This window comes from Microtus oregoni, unplaced genomic scaffold (genome assembly GCF_018167655.1).
Source record: "Microtus oregoni isolate MIOR12 unplaced genomic scaffold, Mior012 000009F_ref0000495, whole genome shotgun sequence".
Lineage (NCBI taxonomy): Eukaryota > Metazoa > Chordata > Mammalia > Rodentia > Cricetidae > Microtus > Microtus oregoni.
Window position 1 is genome coordinate 26,545,738 of NW_024543068.1, and position 25,774 is coordinate 26,571,511.

A 25,774-nucleotide genomic window follows, 5' to 3' on the forward strand; every position below is an offset into this window, starting at 1 on the left:
TGGTAAAATAGTTTCAGTACCGTCGGAGTTCAAGCTCCAGGATGCTGTCTGGGTCCCTTCAAGCTGTCATAACAGAAGGTGCTAATCTAGATAACTAACAAACGTCCTAAAATTAGGCTCACAGTTCTGAAGATGAGAAAAGGCCAAGATCAAGAGGCTCACGGGTTCAGTGTCTGGTAAGAAACACCTTCTGGTTCCTAAATAGTCCCTTCTCATCCCACCTCCGCAGGCACTGCTATTCATACATTGATGCTAGCAGTCACCTTACTCACAGATATCCCCAAAGTAGACATTTATAGATGAGATCAGAGCGTATTAAATTCTGATTCTCCACATTGAGGATTTGGCTGATTCTCAAGTCAGACAACGATGCATGAACTAAAGAACATTCCATGCAGCATTCTTTATTTAAACGGCAGGTGGCCTGTGGAAGCACCAAGGACTTCAGCTCATCCCAGTAGCCCAGTACAGTTTTGCATAAAGAAACCACAGCTCAGGTAACATTTGTACCACAGCTTCTCTGGAGATTCCCTCTCTTCTCTGCCCTCATGCCCACTGCTGGCTCAGGAAGTCTCTGCAGAAAGAGGGCTTAGGTCAGCTCACATTTGGAATGAATAACTCAGCCCTGCCCAGCTGCCATTGCGGCACAGCTAATTGAGTCACAATTAGCAAGAGTGGCTCTCACCTCACACTTCTCAGTAGCAAGGGGCTCTTACAAAGAAGGTTGTGATGGAAGCCCGGAGGGAAGACCACCATTTTGACCCTCTCTTTGTTCCTGTAGGCACTGCGTGCAATTTCATAGAGCTGAGAGAGAAGCAAGGACAGAGTCAAAGGCGGTGATACCCAGCCGCAGGTCTAGTCAAAGGCTGTGAGACCCAGCCGCCCATCTAGTCAAGGTCTGTGATACCCAGCCATAGATCTAGTCAAAGGCCGTGAGATCCAGCCATAGATCTAGTCAAAGGCGATGAGACCCAGACACAGGTCTAGTCAAAGGCGGTGAGACCCAGCCACAAATCTCCAAGTCTGACTTCCCAAAAGGGAAAGGAACTTGGGGAGTCTCTCATCAAGTCAGACCCTAGGGGCCCCCCGAGGTCCTCCACTGACTGTTTCTATAACTGAGGACCAGAATGCCCATGACTAATAGAAAATACTGATGAGCCCATTCTTCCTCTCACACCTTACTGCAAAGACCCAAAGGTCCCACTCCAGCACAGTTTGTTAGAGGTAACACAGTGTCCCACTCAGCCACAGAAGTCTACCCCTACCCCAGAACTCCTCCAGACTAAGCAGCCAAGGGCACTGACACTGTATAGATCGGGGAGCAGGACTCTGGGAGTGCAGAGCATCCCCTATAATGTCAGAGACCTTGAACCTCTGATCAAAGGCCAGCCAGATGGAGAACTGGCGGAACTCTCGTGTTACCTGCTTTCCGTACTCCAGAGGCACTGTCCTGTCATCTTCTCCATGCAAGATGAGAAGCGGGGAGGACAGGAACTTCACACTGGGAGCAGATGGGAGAAGAGCACCCAGTTTAAGCATTCAACCTGAGCTTTTAAGTTACCATGTTAGTCATGCGTGACGTTCGCCCAAAGCACAAGAAATAAAATCTTCCTTCCAACGAGTCACAGCATTTTGTGTGCAGAACTTCACCTGGTAACTGCTTTATCCCCAGCCATGTTTCCCTCTGTTTGATTTGTTCACACTATTGAATTGAATTAATAATTAATTCACTTCTATGTGGACTTTAATAATACTGAAGAAAATACACATTGAAATAATGGATTTGCATGGCATTAGTAGACCTTATCTTTTTCTTTATTATACTTCATTGTGTAATGCCTGGAGTATTTTAATTAAAAGTCTACAAGACAGGGAGATAGCCCCATGGATAAGAGCACTGGCTTCTTCCAGCTGACGCCTGTAACAGCTCACAACTGTAACTCCAGTCCCAGGGGGCATGGCGTCCTCTTCTGGCCTCCTTGGGTGTTGTACATGCATGGTGCACAAAGTACCCACACATAAGACTGAAATCAATTTTTTTTAAAGTCTACAAAACAAGATAACTCAAAAATAACAAAATCTGCCACAGAACCTGGGACCTTCTTGTATCAATTAATTTATTCCTCCCCATAAAAGTAGGGTGTGGATGTTGGTCCCAGGTGTGATTTACCACCTGGGCAGCCCAGTGTGGCAATACAAATGTCTCAGGCATGCAGAAAGACTTCCCCTCTCGGGGCTTGCTCAAGATGCTTCTGTATCCTTCCAAATCCATCACTAGAGGTTACTGCTCAGAATGCTAGCTTTCCTCGTGTGCCGAAATAGGAACAAGGGTGTACTAACAGCTGCCTATTTGGAAGCATTCTTAAATTATTTCTAATCATGATATCTATTGCTGGGTCTACTGGCTGGTTTTACCTAGGTTTGGGATACATGGGGAATAAGAGCTAGCAGTCGGGGACCCCCGTGAAGTTGGGGACCCCCCATGCAGTCAGAGACTCCCTATACAGCCAGGGGTTCCCCATATAGTCAGGGACCCCCCTATACAGCCAGGATTTCCCCATACAGTTAGGGATTCCCCCATATAGTCAGGAATTCTCCCATACACTCAGGAATCCCTCATACGTTCAGGGATGCCCCACCCCCCCCCCCATGCACTCAGGGATCACCCATACAGTCAGAGACTCCCTTATAGTCAGACATACCCCATAGAGTCAGGGGCTCCTTATGCAGCCAGGGACCCCCCTTCCCCCCCCCCCCCCCCATAGATTGATAGGCTTGGCCCTAGCAGCCGTTCACAGGGCTCATAAAGATACATTTTTAAGATGTCAGAGAAAATACTGGACTGGAGAAGGCATTGACAAGGACAGGGGAGAACAGCAGACCCTAAAATGTGTAGCAACCCTGCTCCAGATCTAGCACCCACGTCCTAGAACTGGCATAAAATCCAGAGAGAAGGAAAGCCAACACCGAGTTCTCATCTAGTCCGCCATGGTGGTTACCCGAGTGAGTGCAAGCATCTTGGTTGGCTTACTTTTCATCGCTAGGGAAGACGATCTTGTCCTCTTTAAAGGCATCCATAAGAGTGCTTAAACATCTCGGTAGCTTCTGGCAAATCTATTTTTAAAAAAGAAAAACCAAAGACGTTAAAGCTTGTCCGACAGCTGTCTAGGACGGTTGCAAGGTCTGGGAACAACTTTCCCAAGCAGGCACACACTTGTTACACCCTCTCATTCCGAGCCCTAAAGAGCAACAGAGTAGCCACTCTTTGGTCACACTAAACTTTAAAAAGCAAGTTTGGATCTGCAAAAGTGTTTCCTGGAATGGAAGAATTTGGAGGGGGGAAGCAGAAATGAGCAGAGAAACAAGCCACATGTCAGTCATCAAAGATAATCGCTGTTAATATTTGGTCGTAATTTCCTCCTATATTACTTCGTTTCAAATACACGTGACAGTCAAGCTCTTATTCCTCTGCTCACAAAATAGCGGTAATAGGCAAAATCTAAAATGTGCTTCTAACGCAAGCAGACTTAACTAACTAGTTTGTTTAGGAAGCGGCATTCAGGTTAGACCAGTTCTGGTGAGGGTGTTTGATATGCAGGTAATTGGTTTGAGAGGATTCGAACACTCTAAATGGTGAAAGTGATTTGTTAATGTGATGCTTTAGAAAAACATTTCAGATTTTGACAGTGGCCACAGGACCCCAAATACGCCAACTGGCATTCTGCACACGCAATCTGTGGTAAGCAGAGTAGGAGCTGAGTCTGCCTATCAATACTGTGATCATGTCATCACACAACTGGCTCATAAGCCCTAGCTAGAATGTTCTAACTGAAAACATGGAGCAGAGGACAAAAAGTCCTGCACAGACACAGCACCCTCCTCCCACCTTCCTGCACCTGTTCAGCTCCACTTCCACCCCACCCCCTGTAAATCAGACCCTCCACGGATGCTAGGATTAAGCCAAAGGGCATGCCACCTTGGCCTTCGAGGCCCTGTAGAGTCCAGTAGCGGCCTCTGCTCCTAACCTTTTGTCGCTAAACCCCTAAGTCTGACTTGGCTGCCTTCTGCTGCTAGAATATTATAAACTCCATCAGAACATCCTTCCTTTTGCTTTTCTCTCAGCCACAGACTTCTAGATTTTTGTCTCAGTGGATCTGAGCTAAGGTGACTCTTTCCTTTCACATTTTTTGAGATTATATCTTATTAAAATGTCTCCTTTCCCTTTCTTCCCTCCAAATCTTACTATAAACCCACCCCTCCTTCAAAGTCATGGCCTCTTTTTTTTTTAACTATTTGTTATTTCATGCATGTACCATATGTATGTACGTACCCATGTATATATGTATGTATTACATACATATATGCATATATGTGTATATAATGCTAAATATATAAATTATATATATATATATATTCCTAAATATAATCTTTCAGTCTGTGTAATGTTACTTGTATGTATGTTTTCAGGACACTTTCTATAGAGGTTTTTCGTCGCCAGCTCCAAAGTCTTGCCTTCACCATTCCCTACGACACAGCATCACCCCAAGTCACCCCTAGTCAGAATTCTCTTATTGGGACTGGTTTTCTGCTTCTCCTGCAAGGATATAAGTTCTACATTGGTGAGGGTGGGGTGCACAGACATTTCTCTTTCCTGCTGTTACCCTCAAAATCTAGACGTCTTCCTGGTGTATAATAGATGTTCAATAAATCTTTCCTGAAGGTGGAATGGCTCTTTTTATGCAGATATCCCCGGGTGTATCTTAAGTGATTTCTAGAAAAGGGCATAGGAAAATGTCTGCATCAACTTGGGCAAGCAGAATTTTCTTCTACAAAACACAAAAGCATTTACTTCAAAACACATTGGTGAATTGTTCCACATTAAGTTTAGGAAGATTTCTTCATGGGAGAAAAAAAAATGCCCAGCAAAATACTGTAATCTACCTGCAATACAATTTCCTAACGACTCATACTAGCAGCTATGAAGAGCTTCCACAAGTAAGATAAAGCTCAATTCAAAAATGGAAGAAAGACATGAAGAAGTTCATAAGAGATGGTATATCCAGATGGCCAGTGAACATGTACCAATGCCGAATCTCATTACTCAGAATCAAAACTAGAGTGTTAGACCAACACAAAGGACTAACCTGTGATACACTCATGATGCTTACACAGTTGGGGGAGATACGCGGGTAAATGCCTATATGGTAGCATGATGGACCTATAAATAGCAGTTTGCGCATTATAACTGAATACCATATAGCAATGGAAATGACCAGAATAAAATCTCATAAGTATGTTGTTAGGGGAGAAAAGGAAGTAGGATGTAACCTATGAAATTAAGTTTATGTATAAAGGAGCTCAAACAAAAGCACACTCCTAGAGACACATCATAGGTAGCATCGCTACAAAGAAATACAGAGATGTGGCTGCCCTGAAAACACTGAAGCAAACTTCAGGAAATTCTGTGATGGCTTATGGTTCAAAACATTTCAGAAATAAACAGGTTAAAATGTCCCTATGATGCCTTAGAGCGTCAAATAATTTAACATTTGTGCCGGTATCTCCTCTGAAACCTTTTCCTTTCCTCAAACTCCCCTGTTAGTCCTTCATTTGCTAACCTTCATTGTGGGCACGAGACCATAAACAATTGAAAATTAGGACCGGAAAAGCATGTGAAATTAGGGTATTGGGCCGGGCGGTAGTGGCACACGCCTTTAATCCCAGCACTCAGTGGATTTCTGTGAGTTCGAGGCCAGCCTAGTCTAAAAGAACTAGTTCCAGAACAGGCTCCAAAAAGCTACAGAGAAACCCTGTCTCAAAAAAAAAAAAAAAAAAAAAAAAATTAGGATATTGGGTCAGATGTGATTACCAATGTCATGAGGTAATTCCAGAAATCTGGAAGCTTGAGACAAGAGGACTGTCATTGGTCGAAAGCTAGCTAGCCTGTGCTACTTGGTGTGAGTTCAAGTACAGCCTGAGCTATAAAATGAACCGTAGCTCAAAAAAGATAATAAATCATAATAATGCTAGGATAATGTGCACAGCAGAACAACAGATTTTTTTTTTTGTATTTTCGAGACAGGGTTTCTCCGTAGCTTTTGGTTCCTGTCCTGGAACTAGCTCTTGTAGACCAGGCTGGCCTCAAACTCACAGAGATCCGCCTGCCTCTGCCTCCCGAGTGCTGGGATTAAAGGCGTGTGCCACCACCGCCTGGCAGAACAACAGATTTTTAAAACTCATCTTTATGCTTTACTCTCTTGAGAAGACTGTCCGTATCTGGAGTACTCTGTAAAAAGTATTTTCTCTAGTTACTTCCTTATGATAAAATAATGTAAGAGATACGGTTGGTATTCATAGAGCTGAAATCAATGTATAAAATTTTATTTTCAATTTAAAATCAATCTATTTCTAAGCAGTTTTAATGTGTGCTAACTTCAGTAATGAGTGCACTAAAATAATTATATATATATAATTATTTTAGTGCACTCATTATATATATATAGTTAATTTGGGGGGAGGAATCTTTCACTTAACTGCTCCTCTGTGAGAAGGAGCCCTTGTGCCTTCAGTAGTAAATGGACCAAGACTAGAACAACTCCGAACATACAAAACTCCTTTAAACAACGAGCCACATTTATAAACACCTGGGTATGGGAACAGCCCACGCATTGGCACGGGCTAAGAGGAGCAGGAGACTCACCTTCAGCAGAGGGTAGTTGATACTCGCCACCCACATGTTGGTAAACGGAGCTTCTAGGACGATGGCATCAACTGGGCACCCTAGAAAATAAAAACAAGTGAAGACAAATGCCTAGCTCTCCTCTTCACCGACCAAGATACCACGTTCCCTAAGGGGTCCTCGGGGCCCTAGACATAAACTGCCAACATTCAAACCATTTGTGAAGTTTTTTCATATGCTAGCTTTTGAAGCCCACACCACAGTTGGGGGACAGTCTTGGGGTAGGGATTGAGAATGTGTGTGTGTGTGTGTATGTGTGTGTGTGTGTGTGTGTGCATGCACGCATGTTCACATGAGTGAGTATGTACATGCAAACATGTGTACTTTACTCATATCTATTTAAAGAGAGCCTAAATTCATAAAATCAGTTAGAAAGCAAGTAAGCTACATTCTCAAAATCTGCTACACACCACACTCAGGTCTCTTGAACAACACTGATACGAATATTATGGAAAACAGGCTGCAGAGGGCAGTGTGGCTATTGTTATCCTCAGAGTATATTATTTTTCTATCTATGATTTAAATTAACATAATATATGGAGGAGGACTCTTTGAGACTGAGACCTGCTACCTTCAAGCTTAGGGTCTTCCTGCCTCAAGCCCCTGAGCATTGGGATTATGGGTGTGTGTGCTGCCGTGCCCAGTCAAGTAATTATAACTTTTTTCTTAGTGTTTATTCTTCATTTCACAGCCCAGGAAAGCAGCAGTTACACTGCTAAAAAAAAAAAAATCCTTCAAAATTAGGGGACTCTTCGGGTCTGTGGTCAGTATGTACACAAATTTCACAGAACCTCCTGACTTTATATTTTTCTACCTCAAGCCCAAAATCTGCCATTTAAGAATTTTACATTACCTTTCGCCTCTAATGCTCTGGCCGCATTTGTTGCAACTCTGTAAAATAGTAACAGTGTGCATGAGAAACAAGGCAGTCGAGTGGACAACGGCAGCATGCGTGTGAAACACGGCCGTCCAGTGGACATGGGCAGTGTGCGTGTAAAACACGGCCGTCCGGTGGACATGGGCAGTGTGCGTGTGAAACACGGCCGTCCAGTGGACATGGGCAGTGTGCGCATGAAACACGGCAGCTCACTAGACACAGGCAGTGTGCGTGTAAAACACGGCCGTCCGGTGGACACTGCAGCCTCCACAACCCAGAACCAGCAATTGATGAAAAGCTCTGGGCTCTCTGCCTCGAAAATCCAGACCGACACATAATTTTGCACAGAATTTCAAAGGGTGTCATAGATCCTGATTTAAGGGTCTTTCTTTTTAATGCTGCCATGGATTATTCCAGAATAGCTGTTGGCTTCTTGATTATCTAGGGAGTTTAAGGGACTTGCCATGCCTCAAAAGCAGGCAGCTTGTCAGGGAGGCTCTCTTAGCATTTCTGGAGGGAGAGAGACTACGGAACCGAGGTATTCCAGTTCGGCTTCCCTTCCCTGTTTGCTGTGCCTTTGAAGACACAAGGACCCACCAGAGGACAACGCTTGGGCTCCCACTTACCCTGTACCCAGGGAGTGGCCCCACAGGCACACAGGGGTCCTACCACTTCTCGCCTTGGCCCATTCGTAGACACAAATGGCGTCTGTGGTTAGCCCCTCCTCAGTGGGTGTTCCTGTAGAATCCCCGAAGCCTGGCAGCGAGAAGAGGCGAACACAGCATCACGCCCTCCGAACCGAGGAGTCAGCAAAAGCAAAAGCCTTCTGTCCCTGTCACATCTTTGCACACTGTTCTCAACACATACCTCTGTAGTCCACAGACAAGACATGAAAGCCTCCGTCACTCAGCACCTGCATGCCAAAGGGGCTGTTATCATCTCAAGCAGTTAGACGGCCCCAACAGAACAGTCTCCTCTGTGGTATATCTACATCCCGATGTTGTAATGGGAGGAAAGACATATTCTGATCCTTCACAGTACATCTATGTCCCTACATTATAATGGGATTCTGAAGGGCTGGGATGCCACTCACTGGTAAGGCACCTGCATAGTGTGTTCAAGGTGCTTGGTTTGAGTCCCAGAATCACAAAGATTCTGTATTTTCTAAATCCAAAGATGAGAGTGTTGTGGAACCTTATTTGAAGATGTGTTACATTCTTTTATGCTGTGGGATATTTGTGCAAAGATGCAAAGATGTGTTGCATTCTTTTATGTTGCATTGGTTTCACTCTGTGAAGCTGTGCTACTTTGCCTGCCTAAAACACCTGATGGTCTAGCAAAGAGCTCAGTGGCCGATAACAAGGCAGGAGAAAGAAAAAATGTGGGGCCGACAAGCAGAGAGAATAGAGAAAAAAGAGAAAGAAGGGAGGAGAAACGGAAGAGAGGAGGAATCAAAGGGCCAGCCACCCAACAACATGGCAGTCACAGAGTAGGAAATTAAGATATACAGAAATAGAAAAAGGTAAAAGCCCAGGGGCAAAAGGTAGATGGAAGAATTTAAGAAAAGCTACCTAGAAACAAGCCAAGCTAAGACTGGGCATCATAAGAAACAATAAGACTCCATGCAATTTATTTGGGAGCTGGGTGGTGGGCCCCCAAAAGAGTAAAGAGTAAAAACTAATAACATCAGAGCCTATGGGGAAAACGGAAAGCAGCGGGGCTCACACCCTGGCTCTGCCACGAGCAGATATACAACCTTTGTTGTAATTGGAGCGGGGGGGGGGGGCTATGTTCCTGGCTGGCTTTATACCCGAAATAATTACACAGAAACTGTATTCTTTTAAACACTGCCTGGCCCATTAACTCTAGCCCTTACAGGCTAATTCTCATATCCCGATAAACCCATCTCTAATAATCTGTGTAGCATCAGTCTTACCGGAAAAGATTCAGCATGTCTGACCTAGCAGCTTGCTTCATGGCGTCTGCCTGGGAGAGGGGCATGGCCTCTGAGCTCACTTCCTCTTCCTCCCAGCATTCTGTTCTGCCTACTCCACCCACCTAAGGGATGGCCTATCAAAATGGGCCAAGGCAGTTTGTTTATTACCAATGACCTTCCTCCATCAAACCTTAGCGTGCTTGTTAAACATTCAAATATGTAAATATTCTTCAGGGTTGCTGGAGGATTGCATGGATAGTGTACCAAAGTGCCTGTTTCCACATCACAGTCTCAGTTAAGCATTCTCTAGAGCTGGAGGTGTGGCTCCAAGGTCGAATTCACACCTTGCATGCTCAAGGTCCTGGGCTTGATCCCTGAGACCACACACACACTCTGAAAGAATGAAAGAATTTATCTGAGAATAAAATACTATAGAGTTGTGGGGAGAGGCATTCTCATAATGGGGAGGTGTTTACCTTGAATATGGTCAAATAAAAGCTATATTTTCAACTAAAAAATAAAAAGATCATCCCTTAACTGTATGAAATCATTGCCCAACCCCAAGTAGGTAAAAAAAAAAAAGAATATGAAAATTTAATTTCATTCTTTTTTTTTTGGTTTTTCGGAGAATTTAATTTTAAACAAACTGAAATACGATAGACAAAGAAGAGAAACTCTTAAAGATGTATTTTGTAGATAAAGAAACTAAAGAATCATGGTCTCTAATTATGTAAGTCTTCCAGCTACTTATGGACGGAGTCAAGATTCCAGCACAAGCCTGCCTGGACCTGTCTGTACCTGTATACTGTGGCTACTGTGACAGATGTGTGTGTGGCCTGGACATCTGCATCTGTATACTGTGGCTACTGTGACAGATGTGTGTGTGGCCTGGACATCTGCATCTGTATACTGTGGCTACTGTGACAGATGTGTGCGGCCTGGACGTCTGCATCTGTATACTGTGGCTACTGTGACAGATGTGTGTGTGGCCTGGACATCTGCATCTGTATACTGTGGCTACTGTGACAGATGTGTGCGGCCTGGACGTCTGCATCTGTATACTGTGGCTACTGTGACAGATGTGTGTGTGGCCTGGACGTCTGCATCTGTATACTGTGGCTACTGTGACAGATGTGTGTGTGGCCTGGACGTCTGCATCTGTATACTGTGGCTGCTGTGACAGATGTGTGTGTGGCCTGGATGTCTGCATCTGTATACTGTGGCTGCTGTTACAGATGTGTGTGTGGCCTGGACGTCTGCATCTGTATACTGTGGCTACTGTGACAGATGTGTGTGTGGCCTGGACATCTGCATCTGTATACTGTGGCTACTGTGACAGATGTGTGTGGCTAAGCCTCATCGGGGATCTTCAACATTCAGATTGAACTACAAGTAAGAAACGAACTGGAACTTGTAGTTTGGGACAGGCTATGTTACCTCCAAAAAGTTAGTGAACACCCAGCAAGTGGGCACCAGGGAGTGGAGTAGGAATATGTGTGAGTGGTCTATAGCACCCCACACTGAGTAAGGATGGCAGTAACACATCTTACACCCCAATATTTACTCCTAGGAAAATAAACAAGCCACGGAAAACAAAATCGATGCCTTAAGTTCTCTGCTGCTGTACTATTTAAGTAAATTCAAGGGGGGGGGGGGTGAAACTTTATAACATCAATGGGCTTGTTAGCAGCTACTTAGGAATAAACTGGGAAAAGGCAGTAAACTGGTAATTGTGACCCCTACGTAAAAACATGAAAACTAGAGCCGAGTGTGTGGCACATGTCTAATCCCAGCATCTGGGAGGCAAAGAGAGGTAAGCAGAGTTCTGTCCAATGCCAGCCTGGTCTATATTGAAAATTTCAGGCCAGCCAGGGTTATATAGTGAGGCCCTGTCTCCAAAAAGATAAAGAAAAACAAGAAAATGAAAATGTTTATAAGAGTGTGAAAGTGTGCAACATCAATTTATATATAGGTACAACCATAGTGTCAACAGTTTTGTATGAAAGAGAGAGAAAGACCAGCGAGGAATGAGCACAAATGTAACAGGATTAGGGGAGAGGAAGAACACGGAGGAGGGGGAGAAATGATGGGAAGGAAGAATTTAATAATGAAGATCTTTTGTTTTAAGGATATCACCTGTCCAGACAAGTGAAGAAATTTGTAGAAATAAGATCAAAATCATAAAAGGGTTTTGGGGCCCAGAGTTATACCCCCCTACACTTCCAGAGTTGTTTCCATTTCTTTACACACACACTCCTAGTTAGTCCCATGTTTACACACATGTACACTCTCAGTGTTATTCCCATATTTACACACAAATACACTCAGTGTTAGTCCCATGTTTACATACCCATACACACATTCAGAGGTGTCCTCATGTGTTTACACACACACACACACACACTCTCAGTGTTAGTCCCATGTCTATATACACACACATACACATTCAGAGGTGTCCCCATGTGTTTACACACACACACACACACACACACACACTCAACGTTATTCCCATGTCTATACACACACATACTCCCATCCCCACCAAAGTAATGGATGAAAAGAAGGCCACTCATGAGGGGACGGATCTCTCAGGAGACCATCACACTGAGACCCTCCAGGAGAACTCCAGACTGCAACCCTGAGGAAACTGGAGGAAACTTGGAGCGCTGGTGCTCCGCGGCCCCTCAGACATACCTTTGCTAGCTTAATCCTGTGAGGAGCTGCCCTGTGGAGGAGATGCAGAGGGGAGAAAGCACAAGAATTAGGAACAACCGTGACAAGTTCAATACAAATCATCTCAGGCATTATCTCATCCTATGCACAATTTCCCTCCTTTCTTTTTTAGACTTTTGTTTTGCTTTTGTGTATTCTGTTGTTATTGTTGTTTGAGGCAGGGCTCCACTGTGGAGCCCTAGTTGGTCTCAAGCTCACAGAGATCTGTCTGCCTCAGCCTCCCAAGTCCTGGGATTAAAGGTGTGTATCACCTTGCCTGGTCTAACACCTCTCTCTCTCTCTCTCTCTCTCTCTCTCTCTCTCTCTCTTTCTCTCTCTGTTTTTTTTTTGAGACAGGGTTTCTCTGTATAGCCCTGGCTGTCCTGAAACTCACTCTGTAGACCAGGCTGGCCCTGAACTCAGAGATCTGCCTGCCTCTGCCTCCGGAGTGCTAGGATCAAAGGCAAGTGCCACCACCACCCAGCAAAGAGATATTTCTTAGTGGCTAGGCCAGCTTGTCTGTATCAGGACCAATGACCAAAAGCCCCCGCCCCCACCCCTACCTTCCTTGGCTGCGCCGGGCTCTCCAGGACCCAGCACAAACGCTGGGTGACATATTGATAACCCACCTCTGGGCAGCAGGGCTCACCTCCAGGCATTCTCTGTCAGCTGAAGGAAAGGTCCTAAAGAGTTGACTTCAGAATTGGGGGGGCGAAGGGAGATTGGGTCTCCTGAACTCAATTACAAGCTGTCTGAACCCCACTAACTCTTCCACAAAGCTCAAGAAGAAATGAAGGAGAAAGACTTGCCTTTGCAAATAAACACCCCCAAAATGACAGCATCCACACTCACATCAACAAAAGAAAGCAAAAAATTAGTCAAAAGGTTAAAAAAATCCCTCAAAAAACGTTAGCCTTAGAGTCAAAGTTGTTCAGTGTTAATGAGCAATGGAAGTTAAGGCTATAAACCCATTTCCTAGAAACAAAAGTAGGCTCACACTTCAAATTTTAAATACGACTTTGGGGATGGGCCCAAAAGTTCTAAGTCCCTATAGCTCTGGAACCTGAACTACAAATGATTCTGGTTGCGTTGACCAGATCTCCTGTGGCTTCCTGTTTGAGGAATGGGGCTCAGTACTGAGTACTGTGGGCTCAGTACTGCTGACTGTGAGCTGAGACTGCAGGGTAGAGGCTGAGGAGGGCGTGGCCCAAGGATCTGGGTCAACTGAGGACAATTCCAGGTTCACACCCAGGCAAAGGAAAGGCAGTATGGTATAGTGAGCCTTTAAATAAACCTCCTAAAATACTGTCCAACTTCATAAATCAGAACAATGTTCAACAAGACCTTTTTTTAAGCCCTCTTAGGTTTTACGTGGAGTAGACCACATTGGGCCGCCACTCTGTTCAGTGAAACTTACTTGAATCAAGATGTGAGAGTTTAAAAAAAAAAAAAGATGTGAGAGTTAGCCAATAATAGGCTAGAGCTAATGGCCAGGCAGTGATTTAATTAATACAATTTCTGTGTGGTTATTTCAGGGGGGCTAAGCTAGCCGGGCAGCGGGAAACGGCCCGCCGCACCTCCCTACAACAAAAAATAAAGTCTTAGGGAATGCAACTCAAAACCAGACAGAGCAAGAAAGCTCCCAAGAGCAGGCAAGACTTGAGGAAGCCGTCATCTGACAGAAAATGACAGACAAAGACACAGGTGAACTAGCCAGAGGGCAGGTTCCTGAGACTGTCACTTGGTTTGAAGTGTGTGTGTCCCGCTCCCCATCCTTCACCAGACATGAAGGAAAGGGTAGGTTTGCAGTACACTGTCCTGCTCCCTGCTACCCCCTGTTCCCCTGCCCCCCATCCTTTGTCTCCTCCCCCACAGCAGTCCTGCAGTCCCTAGCTGATAATCATGTGGGCCAGGGAAGGCTTTGACAGCACACATCAAAGGACAACAGGCTTCTGGGAGGCCAGCTTTGTGGCAAGGCCAGACAGGGACCACAGAGACTGGGCTGAGGCATGAATATGTCAGAGTGGAATCTATCAGAGTCCCCAGTTTCTGTGGTCAGAGTTCCAGGCGACTTCTCTCAGACATCAGACTTCACATAAAGGGAATTAATGCTAAATAAAGGACTCCCCTCTATCATTTTCTGGAAGAGACCACCAATGTGGAAATTGCTCTTTGTTTGCCCCCTAATGCATTCCTAAACCTTTTCCATTCGTCCACGGGTTTGTCAATCCATGGCGTATTTTGGAGGCCATTTGGAACTAGCAAGTGTTACAATGGGAATATATGTCTCGTAGAAAGCTATGCACATATTCAAAGAAATGCAGGGGAATCTTTTACATGCCAAATGAAGAGGATTGCATGAAGCCCTTTGGAAACAATTATTCCTAGCTCCTAGGATTTGAAGCAACCAGTCTGAGACTGAGGGGAGAGCGGCTGGGCAGATATTCCCAGTGGCCTTTGTGCAAGGCTGTGGTTCTGTCGAGTCTTCTATGGTCGGCTCTTGCTGTCGGACACACACATAGACACCCTTCCTCCAGGCTGCTAGCTCGAGTCCTTTCTTGGTTTAAAAACAGCTGATTCTATTTGGATTCAATCTGTCATCTTGGATAATCTTGAGAAGTAAAGAACGGGTGGCTTCACTGAAATCGATGTGGACATTTTAGAAGAATTTTCATTCCCTCCCTTTTGAAAACAGACCCACATCACTCTACATGTAGACATTTGCCAGAACACCTTCGAATTTCAGAGAAGGAATAGAAATAAGTGAAGGCATGTCTGTGCTTGAAAACTGCCTTCAGTCTCCCATGCTCAAAGATAGATAGATAGACAGACAGACAGGCAGACAGACAGATAGATTACATACAGAAAGATATAGATAGATTATTGGTAGATAGATAATAATGATGATGAAGGTAGATAGATAGATAGATAGATAGATAGATAGATAGATAGATAGATGATAAACAGATGATAGACAGATGACAGATACATAGATGACAGATAGATAGATAGATAGATAGATAGATAGATAGATAGATAGATAGACATAGACAGATAGCTGCTCCAAGCAGAGGTGCTGACCTGTGCTGTGCACTGCCATGAAGATAAACAATAATCGGGTTCCCGTCATGAAGGGCCGCTTCGTACCAGCAGCGACACTTGCCCTTGGCCTCTGCTCCCCGGCAGCTGGGGACCGTGTGCCTGAAGAGCAAGCAGAGGTTTTACAAAACTGCAAAGGCAGAAACTCACTTCCTTTCCAGGCCCTTACGCCAGAGATTATATATCAACTTATATCTCCAAACAACAGTTTTTAAAAACTGAGTAACACATGCATAAGCTAATAATAAATTCCAAGAGCACAAAACGTCTGAGAAAATTGTTATTGCTATGGTTCTGCCCCACGCAGGGCATGCCACTGGTTACTGCTTTAATTCCTGCAATCTTTGTTTTTGTTAAGAAGTTTTCAAGATCGCAGTTCTTAAGTGCAGGCTATGAAATAACAACAAAATAAAAACAAGTTGAAACAAGGAAAAGATAATCGACATTTACCTAGAATTTGAACCTAAACTTTTATTCTTTTCTCTCTCAGTAACCAATGTATCATTAAGACACTTATACATTTCAACAGCTGCTTAAGTTTGGATGCTCAGATTTCAGCATATGAACATGTGGGGACTTTAAAATAACAATTAAAGATGTTCAGCAACATCATGTGGATGAGGTGATGGCTAATCTTGGTTGCTAACTTGACACACCTAGGAAGAGTGAACCTCAGCTAAGGAATAGCTTCCATGATTGGCCTGTGGGCGTGTCTGTGGGGTGTTTCCTTAATTGCGAGTTCATGAGGGAAGGCCCCAATAAGAAAGATGGCTAATGATGTGGAAATCTAGTACAGTGGAAATGCCCTGCAATCTATGATGTATGAGTGACCTTGGCGAAGACTCATAGGAAGGGGGACACGGAACCTCAACTGGTCACCTTCTATAACCAGGTAAGGCTTCTGCTTCCGGCACTGGGACTGGGACACAAACTCGACAACAAAACCTTTGACCTACAATCTGTCCTGCCTGCAAGACATGCTGGGGTAATGGTGGCACAGAACTTGTGGGAGTGGCCAACCAGTGACTGGTCCAACCTGAGGCTCACACCATGACAGGGAACCAACACCAGACACTGCCTGGATGGCCAAGAACCAGAGGCTGGACAGCCCAAAGACCCAGGATAGAACACGACTGGGGAAAATAAATTCAATGAAATGATTACTAAAATTGGGACATCATCTGGGAACTGATGGGAACACAGTCAAATACTAGGTGACCCAGGGGAGGGGATTTATAGGAGCAAGAGGGGTCAAGGACACTGTGAGAACATGGCCTACACAGTCAACTGTGTATAAGCAGGGCTCATAGGGGCTCACAAAGACCGAAGCAACAATCACAGACCGTGTATGGATCTGAGCTAGGCCTTCTGCATATATGTTATGATTGTTTAGCTTGGTGTTCTTGTGGGACTCCCAACAGTGGGAGTGGGGGTGTCTCTGACTCTTGCCAGCTCTTGGCGCCCTTGCCCTCCTACTAGGTTGCCTCATTCAGCCTTGATATTAGGGCTTGTGTCTAGTTGTAACTGATTATGCTGTGTTCAGTTGATATCCCTGGAAGACCTGCTCTCTTTCTGAAGGCAAACAGAGGAGAAGTGGACCCAGGTGAGGGGTCAGGTGCTTGGAAGAGTGGAGAAAGGGAAACTGCAGTTGGGGTGTAATGTATGAGAGAAGGAAGGAAGAAAAGAAGGGAAGGAAGGAGGGACAGAGGGATGGAGGGAAGAAAGAGGATGGGAGGGAGGGAAGGAGGGAGGGAGGGAGGGATAAAGGGAAGAAGTTGGCTTAATGTAAGTCCAGGAGCAAGTCAGTAAGCAGCCATCTTCCATGGCTTCTGCTTCAATTCCCACCTCCAGGTTCCTACCTAGGGTTCCTTCCCTCACCCCTCAATCATGAACTGTACCTTGTAAGAGGACATAAACCCTTTCCCCGGTAAGTTGATTTTGGTCGTGGTGTTTACCACAACAGAAAGCAAACTGGGACAGCACTCTACCTACCATTAAGTGATGGTTACTTCAGAGCACAAGGCAGGTGCTTTAAGGTAAGCCTGTAACACACCTCTGCAGCCTTCCTAGATTATACACTCAGGTTTCTTCTCACTACTCAAGGGGAGTCATGCAGCCTAACTATGAAACCAAGTGGCCTGGAGACCATAAACACCCATCTTCAAGATCTTCTATCTTGTCCGGCTAACAAGAGAACCCTGAAAAGCTGCCTGGTACCATCTCACAGGGACATGCAGAACTGGCCAAGGGGCGGTGAATTTTCAGTCCTGTCAATCACCAAGGAACAGAAGCCTGTCCTCCGTAGGGTCTCCGGAAACACTGGTGCCGCTCTTCTCTGTGTAAACTGCTCATGAACATAGCTGCCTCACCAGGCCCATGTGGTCAATCAAACTATTAGCTAGACTGTCCTTGAGGATAAGGAGAAATTTATAGGCATTCTAGAACATCCTCCTGTTGGAACTTAAGACTCACAGAGCATTGGTGATGGCAGCCAAGAGCAAGCAGTAGACCCAAAGAGAAGATTCCCAAGATTAGCACAACAGAAATAAGGTAGAAGGTACAGGACCTCCTTTAACCTTGATTGAATTTTTTTCTGTGTGCTAGAGCTAGTCTATGGATGAACCCACCAGCAGAGGCTGTCCACCCTGGGAGCTGTAGTCTTATTAGGAAGCAAAAGTGAGTAAGGAATCGTGTTACTCGATGACACTGGAAAGAGCTGCCCTAGGTATGGAACACAGACAGCCAGAAGCGCATTTCCCTAAAGAGGAAGATGAAGAATGGGGGAAAGGAAGGGTTCCTGAACGTGACCAAAGTGAGACCCAAATATGAGCGAGGGTGGGGTGGGTCAAGGAGAGTTGGGCAAAAAGAAAGAGCAGAGCGAGTCCTGGTTGTGACTTTTGTCGGGGAGCGAGTGTGTCTGCAGCAGAGGGATGCTGGCAAGGTAAGTAGAATAAGGCAGAAGTGGGTGGGACTGACTTCAGACTCTGAAACAAACATTCTGTAAGTAAAATGGAGCAGGGGGGTTGTCACAATAAAAGGAAAGGTGTGCGGAATGCTTCTAGAAGATTCCACAGCCAGCCAGGTCCGGCACAGGGGCAGCACAGCCCTGCTTCCTCTACACTCTCCCTGCGTATCTCCACCCCCCCCCCCCCCGAGTGTCTGTGTCGCTATCTCTCTGTCTGTCTCATCTCCCTCCCTCTCGTCTCTTCTTTCCACAGTTGCTGCAGGTGAGAAGATCGGGGACATCTCAGATGGCTCACAGGATGACACATTTACTGGCCACACACGCACAAGAACCAGAGTTAGGAAGGCGTCAGTCAGCTCACTCACCAGACGCCGAGCAGCACCCCAGGCTCAGGCCTGAGGTAGAAGTTCACTGTGTGAGCGATCTTTGACTCAGGTCTCTTTAAATCCACAAGGGGGGTTTTATCTGCAAAGCAGAAATCATAGAGCAACCCTCAGCATATGGCTTCATGTCTGACGGTCAGTTTTCAAAGAAGCTTTGTTTCTGTAAGCTAATCAGTTCTAAGCTGCAGGCTAAGCAGGATCCTCACCCTTTCTGGAGCTAAAAGCAGAAAAAACATTTCTCTAAAAAGGTAAATAGAATCAGGCAAAAATAAACTCACAAGGAATACCATTATCTTTAGCTATAAGGCAAAATATCGCTAATACTGACTACAACACAGTGAAAGACACTGAGAGCGAGGGCTTCAGTGGGGTCTCTCTCTCTCTCTCTCTCTCTCTCTCTCTCTCTCCTCTTCTATAATTGCTCAAATAAGAAGAAGGATTAGAAGGCCAAAGTGATGGGTCAATGGATAACATGTTTGCTTGCCACAAAAGCTAGGCAGACATGGCAGCCTGCCTGAAATCTCAGCAAACAGGGAGGAAAAGCAGGGGATTCCTGGGGTAAGCTACTGATCTGGGAGCACCTAATGTCAACACACACACACACACACAGGACATTTGTGCATGTACATACATATATACACATTCATACACTCATATGTGCACATACACACATACACATACATTCAGACACACATGAACCCATACACACAAACATACAGAGACATATACACACATATGCACATAGACACACAGACACATTGTACAAATGCTCACATACATATACAGACATGCATACACACATACTCTCATATACACATATACATATACACACATACACGCATATGTGTATATACACATACATACACATACAAACATTCAGGCACACACATGCATACACAGAGACACACACACAAACATACATACAGACATACACAAAGACCTATGAACATACACACATCTTACTAGCAGAATGGCTGAATTTGTGCTAACCATCAATATAGTAGGTTTCCAACCACGTGAGTCTAGGCAGGATTTTGTAGCAAGTGATTTTTCTCGGGTCATGACTTTTAGAGCAGTGAGTTCTTCATTTGGGAAAATTTATGTAGGAATTTTCATGGGCAGTGCATACTTACAAAAATTGAAATAAATCAACATGTTCATGAGAGGAGGAAAAAAACGTTCCTTGAAAGATTTGCTCCTGAAACTTCGGTACCCAGCCGCTATTTGTCTCACGAGTGCTGAGCAGGCGCGTGGGAAAAGTCTGCAAAATATGGAGGGATAAATTTTTCAAGATCAGCCCCAGCTTTGTCTTGGTTTGTTTTCCTTTTAAGATTCAAATCCAGGGGCTGGAGAGATGGCTCAGCAGTTAAGAGCACTGGCTGCTCTTTCAGAGGACCCAGGTTCAATTTCCAGCACCCCCAAACAGCTAACAACTGTTTGTAATCTCCAGGATTTGATACCCTCACCCAGACATACATACAAACGTGCAAGCAAAACATTAATGCACATAAAATAAAAATAAATATTTTTTTTTTAAAAAAGCTTCAAACCGAATTCCAGAGTCTAATCCTGGCATATCAACAAAATCCTTCATGCAGCTGCTTGTAACTATGTAAAGGGGTGTTGTTGGGCAGCCAGGTAAGGAAGGCCATCAGAGCCCCTGCCAGTCCCTGCAGAAGCCGAGCGTGGCTGGAGCAGGAGGGCAGCCTAGGACCACACTTCTGGGTGAGCAGCCCATAGGAAGCCTGGACAGCACCCCAAAGTGGAGCATTAACAGCTGTAGGCAGCTTAATCGTGGCCCTGTTCAGAGCCCCGCTAGCTCTGAGTGAGCAGCCGCTAGAACCACGCTCTTCTGGCTGCATCTCCGAAAGCAAACTAGAGAAGACCCCACTTTGAGAGGAGAAGGACCTGTGAGTACCAGGGACAGAAAAGGACACCAAGGCGCTCCAACAGGGCTGAAGCCAGGGCAGGGTGACGTTGGATCACACGCATCTTCCTTCTTTTGTGTTTGTATTCTTTTTGGCATTTATTATTATTTTATGTGTCTGTTTGTTTTGTCAGTGTGTTATGTGCACCACGAGTGGCCCTCGGGACCTTACGTCTTTCTTTTACTGTGCTCTTCAACACACACCCCTGAAGCTAAGCGCCATGACAGCCCAATGACGACGCCCACTACGGCCACCTGTCTCGAGTCACATTTTTCATGAAGTTCAAAATCGTGTCCTGCTTTTGAGCGCTGAGCCGACATCTCCTGCTTCCCACTTACATCCCCACCATCCATTGTGCAAATCCTTTTCCCTATGGTAACTATGGTTACCACTGATTGTTCGATGTGACGTCCTTAGAAGGCCACTTTGACCTCGTCTGCTAGACCAGAGGGAATCAGGTAGTAACTGCCGTCACCTTGCTCTGCAGACGAGGAGTGTCTAAAGTCAAGGCTACTTCCAATGAATGAACCACTTTCCCCGAGTCTGCCTGATCCCAGAAATTTGCCATAATCTCTAATAAGCTGTTACAGACATGCTGAGTTCTACATGCTCCCCATGCAGACAAAGAGGACCGCACAAAGAGAACCCCAGGAACAGTGCTAACCTCCACCAAAACTCTGCTCCTGGGGAATGGTATTTCATGCTCCCTTTCCCGCTCTGCCCCCTCGCCCTGTCTCAGAGCCCCTTCCTCCTTATTTCTGTCCCCCTTTCTGTCCCGGTATTGACAGGAGCCTCCCGTTATGGAAGCAGTCAACCTCTAAGCAGTTATCCTTCAAGTGTTGATGACGTAAACACCAAAGTGTCTATCCATACCCAGAAGAGGCTTGAAGAGAAATGACAGATCACGGATTTGGGACAGGTCTGCCAGCAGCAGAAAAGCTATGCAGGCCTCCAAGTCACGGGCAGCTCTGCAAATATATCACACATGGGTGACTGCCCGCCCACAGAACCAGCAAGAAGGACACGGATAGGACTGTTTCATAACACTCTAGAGCAGCCACCACGGAGGCTGCAGGAAGGGCAGGGCCTTGTTCTGGTTTTAGAGATGAAAGTCACAACCCGGAGATTCTGCTTTGAGCCACAGATCAAGGCAGCTGGGCAGACAGAGCAGGAGTCTGTGAGGGTAGGCTTCCTTCCAGTGTGCCCTCCTGCTATCTGTCTCTGCATTCCTGAACACCCTTCCCCAATCCACACACCCCTTGCCTTCCAGGCTCCCCACAAGTCATCTTTTGAAGGTAGGCAGGGTAGTCTCCTGCTAAGTTACCTTTTGAAGGTCTGTCTGCTTGGGGAGCCTAGGCATTGAAAAGAAATGTGTTTCTTTCTATTTTTTTCAAAGGAATAATTTATATGGGACCTTTTTCTCAAATAGCTCCAGGCACTTCCGTGAGAGCCATTGCAGGGAGAGAAGAGAATGACCTGATCCCCCAGCATCAATAATGCAAAGGCGTTTCTTTTAATGAGGGGGCTGTCAATTTGACTTGCCCTAGATCAGCGGAGGATCAAAAGTCACCAGCGGCTAACAGACTTGATTTGAGCAGGGGAGGCAGTTCCTGGCCAGTCCTGGCTACAGGCTGGCTACATCAAACGGCCACCTGGGAACTGGGGTGTTCTTTCACCGCGTCTTGATCAGAGGCAGCTGCAACCACAGGGCGCCTCCTAGGGACCCAAGAACCATGCCAGGAGGGTTCCTGGTGAAAACCTGCAGGACTCAGGGCTTATGTAGAGCGAGTCCTTCCTGCCCAGAGGTGTCCACAAGCCAGCTTCGGGGTGCCCAGATCAGATAACATTCAGCCAGATTGCTGTACCTCCATTCCATTGCCGACTGACGCAGTCAACCCGTGCTCATCAAGGCGTCTCAGGCTACGCCCTCCTGACCGGATTCCATCTTACTCTCTTTGCATGTGTTTCGTGGTGACAGAGCCTCTCTACACGGCCCTTCCCTCTGTGGATTTTTCTTTCTGCCCTTCTCACTCATGAGCAGAGCCTCAAACTGACCCTCGGTTGCTTTCTGATGCTTCCCTATGTGCCAGGTCCTGAGGATTTGCATAACATACAAACATAACATACATAGCATAATGCAGCTTCTTCGACATCCCTCTCTGTCTACCACAGGTCCAAGTCCACTCCGTATCTGCTGATCCACACAGTGAAGATTGACAGTGGAGACATGAGGGGGGCAGTGGGGACATGAGGGGAGGCATGGGTACATGAGGGCTTCATCCTTTATGTTTTTAACTACAATTGAAAAATGAGTCGCCAGGAGCTCGGCAAGTCCAAGAATTTTGCCTGTTTTATTTACTCCCGTGGGTACAAGTCCTAGTCTGCTAGCACGTGAGACATGAGGTGACCAGTACTGAGGGAAGATTTAGTAAGATCTTCAAGCCCCTCTTAGGAGCCCTCTATGAACCATCTAGAACAGAAAGGTGATGACTTAGGGCAGTGGTCAAAGAGGAAAACAGCCTTTAGGCTTCTTCCTCCTGGCTCCTGTCCTGAGAATATTTTCCATTTTCCTATCTTGTACTACTTGCAAGTGAAGATCTATTCTCATGGTCCCATCCACTTTAAATAGTAACTGTATCTGATGAACTTTTAAAATAAACACACTAGGGCTGGAAAGATGGCTCAGAGGTTAAGAGCATTGCCTGCTCTTCCAAAGGTCCTGAGTTCAATTCCCGGCAACCACATGGTGGCTCACAACCATCTGTAAAGAGGTCTTGGTGCCCGTTTCTGGCCTGCAGACATACACACAGACAGAATATTGTACACATAATAGATAAATAAATGGTTTTAAAAAAAAGAATAAAATAAACACACTAGCAGGGAACGGGTCTGGGTCAGAATTTTGTCAGCTTGGCACTAGAGTTATCTAGAAAGAGGAGTCTGAGTTAAAGTACCTCCATTAGCTTGCCTGTAAACAAGGATGTGGGACATTTTCTTGGTTAACGAGTGATGTGGCAAGGTCCAGACCACTGGGAGCATGCCATCCTTGTGCCTGTGGCTCTGGGTGATATTAAAAAGTAGGATGAACTAGTGAGGCAGTGGTGGCACACGCCTTTAATCCCAGCACTCGGGAGGCAGAGGCAGGTGGATCTCTGTGGGTTCAAGACCAGCCAGCCTGGTCTACAAGAGCTAGTTCCAGGACAGGACAGGCTCCAAAGCTACAGAGAAACCCTGTCTCAAAAAAAAAAAAAAAAAAAAAAAAAAAGCAGGATGAACAAGGCAGTAAGTAGCATTCCACTGTGGCCTCTGCTTCACTTCCTGCCTCCAGGTTCCTGCCTTGAGTTCCTGCTCTAACTTCTCTTTATGATGGAGTATAAGCCCAAGACAAAAATAAGCCTTCGCCTCCCCAGGTTGCTTTTGGTCACGATGTTTTATCACAATGACACAAGGGCAAACGATCCCTGTTGGTCATCGTGCCTAAGGCACTCCCAAGTGAGCTCTCCTGTGCATGTCTGTGATCCTAGAGTAGTTTATAACCAGCACAAGTTAAAATGGAACAGAAAGAAGAAATGTAGGGTCTGGCGGTGGTGGCTCACGCCTTCAATCCCAGCACTTGGGAAGTAGACTTAGGCAGATCTCTGTGAGTTTGAGGCCAGCCTGGTCTACAGAGCGAGGCATCTAGGGCTACACAGAGAAACCCTGTCACAAAAAACTAAAAAAAAAAAAAACCGAAGAAGAAATGTAACAAAACTAACAATACCTTCCCCCATCAACAAAACAAAAGAGATACACACACCTCCTGGGGCCACTGTCTCAAACCCAGCACTAGGCTCCCATGCAAACAAGATTAGCAATGTGGTACAGATCTAACAAGTGATGGAGAAGATTGTCCAGACTCATGGGAGCCAGAATGTTTAAAAGCAAACAAACCAAACACCATGATAAACAGACATTTTCAGACACTAAGATTGTTAAGGATTTACACAGGTAATCGCAGACAGAGTGATTGCAGTGCACCCAGAAGTTCAGCCAGTCTGAACTCCGACTGGAGACAGGATGATTTCGTCACTCCCGGGAACTCGCACCCGAGGAACCAGGTATTTATCATTACCTGATCCTTCTCCACCTACACAGACCCTTGACCTTAAAAGAGTCCACCCCATATTACAGCACATTGTAGGCTGTGGCTGTCTCTATTATTAGTAATATTTAAATCCATCCGGTAGAGTTGCAAATTGAGCAGGTAAGCAAACTCAGCTTTTTGGAGTCTCGTTTCCAAAACCCTTACACATTTCTAAAAAGTTAAACCTGCCTGCCTCGCTGGCCTGGGTAGGATTTGAAGACTGGAAGAAAGCTATCTCCCAGAACTGCGCAGTAAGCGAGGATGTAGAAGCCAGGAAATCACTGTCCCTGTCCCTGTTCCTGTCCCGCTCCCAGCATCCTCAGCCCCCACCCTCACCCCGCTCCAAACTCCAGCCCTAAAATTCAGAGCTCTTTAGACCGCAGAGAATAATGGACCAACGCAGCAAATGCCTTGCCCTTGCCTGGCACAGCGGGGCTGTGGAGGTGACTGAGGGACCAAACACACTCACCTCAGGTTCCTCACGACCATATCCCACCAGGAGGCCACGCAGGCACAGGCCGGGGGCCCGGGCTCTGAGGCTGCTTCACAGTCCCTAGAATCCATCTCCAGGCGCTGCCACCTCTGAGGGAGCTGCCACAGGCCGCCCTGGCCCTCGTTTGCCCTCTCCTCCCCTGCTGCGCTGGATCCCGCCTCTTCTACCGCCCAGAAGGAAGCTTGGCCACCTGCCAGAGGTCACACTCATCTCAGGGGCTGGGGCTTCCTCCCTGGCTGATCTCATACTCAAGCACACACGTGAAGAAGAATGAAAACAAAACATATAACACATAGCTGCATAACTAATTTGTTTTCTGTTTACTTTCCATTGGTTTCATTATGTATCCCTAGGAGTTCTAGTAGGTGCTTGCCCCTGCTGGGCCCACTGAATAAAGAAAAAGCTTCGTTTTTTTCGTGCTAGGCATGGCTTTCTAAGAGCTACCTGTCATTACATCACAAAAATCCCTTTGGCTAAGCTGAGAGGCTGGAGAGACGGTTTGGTGGGTAAGAGCACTGG

At 45.8% G+C, this 25,774-nt stretch overlaps 1 protein-coding gene across 1 annotated transcript; it reads right to left on the reverse strand.

Annotated features, from left to right (window-relative positions):
• Nucleotides 1-384: 384 nt before the first annotated feature.
• On the reverse strand, nucleotides 385-25,358 carry Abhd12b (abhydrolase domain containing 12B). Its single transcript, XM_041658637.1, has 13 exons — nucleotides 25,232-25,358; nucleotides 19,845-19,972; nucleotides 18,694-18,793; nucleotides 15,346-15,465; nucleotides 12,247-12,277; nucleotides 8,484-8,529; nucleotides 8,243-8,372; nucleotides 7,593-7,630; nucleotides 6,701-6,780; nucleotides 3,032-3,114; nucleotides 1,423-1,501; nucleotides 686-804; nucleotides 385-574 (listed from the first exon to the last, which is right to left on the reverse strand). Exons 1-13 carry the CDS (start codon nucleotides 25,324-25,326, stop codon nucleotides 547-549), a joined length of 1,077 nt encoding a protein of 358 aa, XP_041514571.1. The 5' UTR covers nucleotides 25,327-25,358; the 3' UTR covers nucleotides 385-546.
• Nucleotides 25,359-25,774: the final 416 nt, after the last annotated feature.

Excerpts from the sequence above, each read along its gene's own strand:
- Abhd12b (XM_041658637.1), bottom strand. The coding sequence starts at position 25,326 with ATGGATTCTAGGGACTGTGAAGCAGCCTCAGAGCCCGGGCCCCCGGCC. Across the intron at positions 19,973-25,231 it reads ATGGTCGTGAGGAACCTGAG|ACTTTTCCCACGCGCCTGCT; the intron begins GTGAGTGTGTTT and ends CATATTTTGCAG. Across the intron at positions 15,466-18,693 it reads GGGGTGCTGCTCGGCGTCTG|GCACACGGTCCCCAGCTGCC; the intron begins GTGAGTGAGCTG and ends CTTGCTCTTCAG.